The sequence below is a fragment of the Bactrocera dorsalis genome, chromosome 1 (assembly GCF_023373825.1).
Source record: "Bactrocera dorsalis isolate Fly_Bdor chromosome 1, ASM2337382v1, whole genome shotgun sequence".
NCBI classification, from domain to species: Eukaryota; Metazoa; Arthropoda; class Insecta; order Diptera; family Tephritidae; genus Bactrocera; species Bactrocera dorsalis.
In genome coordinates this window covers 67079501-67085732 of record NC_064303.1, presented here as the reverse complement: position 1 = coordinate 67085732, position 6232 = coordinate 67079501, and the positions used below count along the sequence as shown (strand labels likewise).

General features: G+C 31.8%; 1 protein-coding gene across 1 annotated transcript in view; it reads right to left on the bottom strand.

Moving 5' to 3' along the window:
• Nucleotides 1–5123: 5123 nt before the first annotated feature.
• The window catches only part of Irs1 (insulin receptor substrate 1), a 276196-nt gene continuing 275087 nt past the window's right edge, over nucleotides 5124–6232 (bottom strand). Inside the window, exons 9-10 of the mRNA XM_049448086.1 lie at nucleotides 5562–5622; nucleotides 5124–5499 (exon numbers count right to left, since the gene is read on the bottom strand). Coding sequence (XP_049304043.1) covers nucleotides 5583–5622 — 40 coding nt within the window. The 3' untranslated portion in view covers nucleotides 5124–5499; nucleotides 5562–5582. The remainder of the gene's footprint in view (nucleotides 5500–5561; nucleotides 5623–6232) is intronic.

Genomic DNA, 6232 nt, shown 5'->3' with positions numbered 1-6232 from the left:
GGGTTTTGAAAGATCAAAATTCAGTTCTTCTAATATACTTTAAAAAGATTTAAATAGTTTCTCCATACAATAAATAACCACTACATAGTAATTTTTTTTCGTACTAAATGTTGGGTGTTTTAATTTAAAATGCCCAAAAATTCTTATTTTGTTCGATCTGGCCATAATGGAAAATGTTATAAAAAGCACTTATTTTGAGGCGCTCTCACACTGGAATAAGAATACGCGTTGCCTGATTATTTGACAGCGATGGAGATCAGGGAATTTCCAACAGCTGATATAAGAAAAGGCGGGATGCCATAAATAAACCGCTAAACTTAAGTGACAAAATCAGTGAGAAATGAAATTTCATTGAACTGTGCGAACATATTTTGATAAAATAAATGTTTATGTAAATTAATTAATAATTTAGCATTTCAACATTTATATATGAATTTTTAAAGTGTTTAATTTAGAATTTTGTATAATTTATCGAAAATGCCAAAAATAAAGAAATGTGTGGTCGAAATATATATCTAACATGTAAATATTACTTTAAGTTATAGTATATAAGTATATAAGTATATATATGTATGTATTGAATATATTTCTCTTGAATATGTTATGTTTTTTATGAATTGTTTTGTTTTCCTGCGTATTTATTATTTTAAATTGTTACATTAATTATAGAGAATATATTTACTATACTTATCTACGTACTCATTAGTACTAGCATACAAATTGTGATATTTTTTATGAATTGTTTTTGTTTCTCATGTTTATTAATATAATAGCGTGAAAATTGTAAAATACCCAAAAGTGATTATAAAATACCCAATCTAATATTTTTCAGCAGTGGCTTCATTAGCAAATGTTATAAAAAACGTGAGTTTTGACAGCTCTCTCTCGAATCAAAGAGTTTCGTATCATCTTACCCATAATCCTGCGATGAACATCAAGGTTCGGAGGAATTATATTGATTTTTTCGCAACTTTTTATGCCCTTCCTTCCGTAAACTGATATTCACCTTATCTAGCCCTCGCACTTTGCTAACTTTGCAAGATAAAAATTTGCCAATCGCTTTTTTGGTGTTGCTACCGAAGTTTTTTCACACAAATTAAACAAAACTTCTTCAAAGACAGGTCTGTTAAACGGAAAATGGTTGTTTTGCAAAATTACTGCTAATCTAATTATTTCCATATAAAATTAATTTAGGAACCAGAATTTTGTAGCAGGAACGGTTGAAATTGTGAATAGTGGTTATGATCTTGATACAAGTAGATACATATGTAGATGCGTGTGCTCTGTGCCGCCATTTCGAATATATTGATAAATAATTGAAATCGTCGAATTGAGTCCGGTACACGTAAACAGAGTTTCAATTATGCAGGAGCTAATAATTACACAAAAAAGGCATTCAGCCGTTAAAGGGTTGTATTAAATAATGATGGATATAAAAATAAATTTTATGCATGGTCTTTCAGTACCACATGAGTTGACACAAAAGGTACAGACCGTATTCCCATCTTCAAATCGCTGCTGAATCCTGACAAAATCGAATCAGCAGATGGTTTCTTGTACTGAAAAGCAACTAGCTTACGACAATGTCAAACGAAAAAGTAAAGTAACATTCTAAGCCAAGAATGCTTTGCATTTGATGAGATTGACAGGGAATAATCTACTATGAGTTGCTTCCCTGCAACCAAACTCTTAAGGGGTTAGGGTAGTCAGAGGCACGAAAAAATTAGAATTTTCAGTATATTTTTTTTGCTATTAAATCGTGTCATTTTACAAAAATAGTAATATGACATTATTATAGAATGTGTTAACTTGAAGTCACGAAAAGAAAACTTTAATTTCCAAAGTTATAGTTGTTTGTATTGACCCATTTCCAAAAAGAGATACTTGCGGTGACAACTATAAATCCTTGAAGAGACAAAAAAATTAGTCTTATAAATAGATAAACTCGGGCCTGATCGAAGGATTTTTTTTTTTTAATTTACAAAAATCAACAGTTAATTGGTCTTAAAAAATCAAAATTTTTGAAAAAATAATCCTTCGATCAGAGTTTATTATGTATTCTAAAAGCTGTTTAAATTTCATTGAAATCTACTGAGCGGTTTAAGAGTTACAGTTGTCACCGGTTCAAAAAACATAGGGCTTATTCGAGCTCGGCAATACTGTGCAAACATCACATTCGATGTAAAAATGTGGCAACTCGTGCAAAAGTAAAAAAAAGTTCGAGCAAGTAAAAATTTGACACTTGATGCGCGCCAAATTTCATCATTATGCATCAAGAATTTTTGTACTGCGCGCCAATAATGGAAGAAGAGAGGTAAGTAAAAGTGTTATTTATTGAATTTAATAATATATATTAATTATTGTATTCACTTGAATAGAGGAAAATACATTATCGTGATTTATATTTTCAGGGATAAATTCAATTCACCGGTTACACAATTACTTGTAAGGTCCCGACTTAACTTGGAGCCCGAGTTTGCTGGCGGAAAAAGTCCGCCCTATGCAGTAAGGTCCTCGAAAATATGCGTTTTATTAATCCGGAAGTGTCGCAAACAAAAGAATTTATGAAAAGAAAATTTTTAAATTTGTTTGCGACGTATAAGAGGATTAAAAAACGTAACGACGCGACAGGTGGAGGTGCCACGACGTGGGAATATTTCAAAGATTTTGACAACGTTTTTGGAAATAGGCACTCCATTGAGCCTCCCATAAGAACCTCCAGAGCTCACTGCAATATTTAGTTGAAAGTGGAGTGAGTGAGGTGGAAAGGTGCGTGGAAGAAAGCGAGGCAGAATGTGTCAGCCGAAAAAAACGACCAAAAACTATTGCATATGAAACATTGGATTTTTTTTAAAGAAGAAGCACGGAAAGAGCAGATACGGCACGAAGAAACTATGAAGATCGAAAAGGAAAAATTGCCGGTTGATAAGGAAAGTATTAAAGCAATGTTGGATTTGCGCCAAGTTTTGGATGGATTGTGCCAAAAATAAAAAGTGTTCATTTTACAATAAACTTTATGTTTGTATTAATATAATATATTTATTTATTTATATTATTATTTTAAGTATAAGAATGAGTTCCTATTTTCAATTAAATAAACATTTATTAATTAATTAATGTTTTATTAAAAAAGAAATAGAAAATAGTTTAGTATTCTAGGGGAGGTGATTTTAATTAAATTAACTGATGCAACAAGATTTCAATCAATTAATCATTTATTTGATATGTACATATATACATTATTGAAATAATACTTTTATGAAATAAATAGCATTTTCAAGTTATTTCGTCTGATAATTCCTTCATTAGTGTCATTTATATTTTCAGGTAGTTCAATCATATCGTGATCATTTGAATTTTCTAAATTTTCAGGTATATTCGTATGATTGTCTTCAGAATGAACCGGATTGTTTCGCAGTATAAAATTATGTAAAATTGCGCAAGCTAATATCACAGTTGATATGTCTTCTATATTTCGCACATCAATATGATTCTATATTTTGAACTGAACCTGAAAATTCCAATGTTTGCTCGATAAATACTCGGGTTGAACTTGTAACGGGTGATTTTTTTGAGGTTAGGATTTTCATGCATTAGTATTTGACAGATCACGTGGGATTTCAGACATGGTGTCAAAGAGAAAGATGCTCAGTATGCTTTGACATTTCATCATGAATAGACTTACTAACGAGCAACGCTTGCAAATCATTGAATTTTATTACCAAAATCAGTGTTCGGTTCGAAATGTGTTTATCGACAAATTTTGTTCAGCGATGAGGCTCATTTCTGGTTGAATGGCTACGTAAATAAGCAAAATTGCCGCATTTGGGGTGAAGAGCAACCAGAAGCCGTTCTAGAACTGCCCATGCATCCCGAAAAATGCACTGTTTGGTGTGGTTTGTACGCTGGTGGAATCATTGGACCGTATTTTTTCAAAGATGCTGTTGGACGCAACGTTACGGTGAATGGCGATCGCTATCGTTCGATGCTAACAAACTTTTTGTTGCCAAAAATGGAAGAACTGAACTTGGTTGACATGTGGTTTCAACAAGATGGCGCTACATGCCACACAGCTCGCGATTCTATGGCCATTTTGAGGGAAAACTTCGGACAACAATTCATCTCAAGAAATGGACCCGTAAGTTGGCCACCAAGATCATGCGATTTAACGCCTTTAGACTATTTTTTGTGGGGCTACGTCAAGTCTAAAGTCTACAGAAATAAGCCAGCAACTATTCCAGCTTTGGAAGACAACATTTCCGAAGAAATTCGGGCTATTCCGGCCGAAATGCTCGAAAAAGTTGCCCAAAATTGGACTTTCCGAATGGACCACCTAAGACGCAGCCGCGGTCAACATTTAAATGAAATTATCTTCAAAAAGTAAATGTCATGAACCAATCTAACGTTTCAAATAAAGAACCGATGAGATTTTGCAAATTTTATGCGTTTTTTTTTTTAAAAAAGTTATCAAGCTCTTAAAAAATCACCGGTGTCTACGCTAATTATTTTTCATTATTTTTAGTTTCTAATTCCACAACCTTTTAAAATAAATACGAAAGGGCATTTCTTAACTACATAATAGCTTCCTTAAGAATAGAAGTTTGAAAGAAATTGATAACAAATTCAGATATTTTGCAATATTGCTTTATTAAAATTCCTACTTGAAGTTAGTAAAAAGGAGTTTTCGCAGTGTACATATATTATATCGTTAGCTAAAATGCAAACGGCCCTATCTAACATTTTCATTACTTTACAGGAGAAACAAAAAACTGTATAAAACTATATATATTAATGTGTTTAGAGCAATTTTTTTCAATGTAACTTGTAAAACAACTACAAATTTAAATTTGAAAGAAAATAATGTTTTTTTTTAATATTTTAGAAGTTATGTTACTTACGTCCTTTTGACGCCTGATTTTCTGAAACAAAAAGCCCTAACTACAATTCAATTTTTTTAGTTATTTGTCAGTAACCTGTCAATACATTTTCAATGAAGTAATAAATCGCTGTAATAACAATAGGTAGATGCTAATAATTATATTTAAAACAAAATAAAGAAAAATTTATTTAAGCATGGTTGCCAAATTTTTTTGAATGCATTATATATTAAATTAATTAGTATATGAAAATAAAATTAATTCAAGAAGATTAAATAAATATGTAGTACAGTTCAGAGGTAACGGTAAATTATACTTTATTAGCTTTTGTGTTAACAACTCTCGTATAATAATTAATTTTCATAGGGTATATTGTCATAAAAATAATGACAGTCTGCTGGTAGTACTTTTTTCAGCTCCTGCAGATGCTGCCATTTCTTATTAGAAATTGCTAGTCTGCTCAGGTGCAATTGGGAAGGTTCGACAACTGTGAATTGTTTTGAAGTTCTTTGAGGTGGCTGGGTATAATCGTCATTTATATCAGTTTTAAAATAAATAATTCCAGTCTGCTCGTATGACAATGCACGTACCTTATTGACAGTAGGGTCTCCTGTTTTTCTTCCTAAAAATTTAATAAGCAATCAAGTTTTGGAAAATTTCTTAGAAATTAAAAGTGTGCCTTACCTGGTCTAATAGATGAATACCTCATTGGAACAGACTCGTAATCGAGGAAATATTTCGCCACCTGAAATGCAAAATAACGTATCATCAAAAAATTCGAAATTGAGTGTCTTATTGATTACGCTTCACTACATCAAATTATATACGTAATATTAAATATGTTCAACATTTTCTGGTTCTGCGGTCATATATAAACCAGTTTTAACCAATATTAATATTTTGTTTCACTCATGTTCCATTTTATTCCGTGTTTCATTCATGCCACTGTAAATTTCTGAAAATGTTGTTACGTTAATTTGCATTTCAGGTGACGATTTGTAGTTTAAGTGGTGAACTTGTAGAGGCATAGGATTTTTCCGGGCTGCTCTTATTGATTCTACTAGTTGAAATGGCAAATGTATTTGTTTATTTTTGATTCGTCTCTCAATAAGAGAATGAGTGGAATCGCATTCCATTTGCGTGTGACCTACTACTAAGTATTTGTGTTCTATGGTAATGTCTTTTTCCACACATAAAGAGAGCAACGCATTAGAAAGGACAACATTTCTGTTTTGGTAAGAACAACCATCAGAGTAGATAACTATGTGGTGAATGTGAGGATGTTTCAAAAGTTGGGTTTTTAAATGTTTTAAAACAATTGTTGTAAACGTTGCTGAGACAAGAGTTCCTTCGGT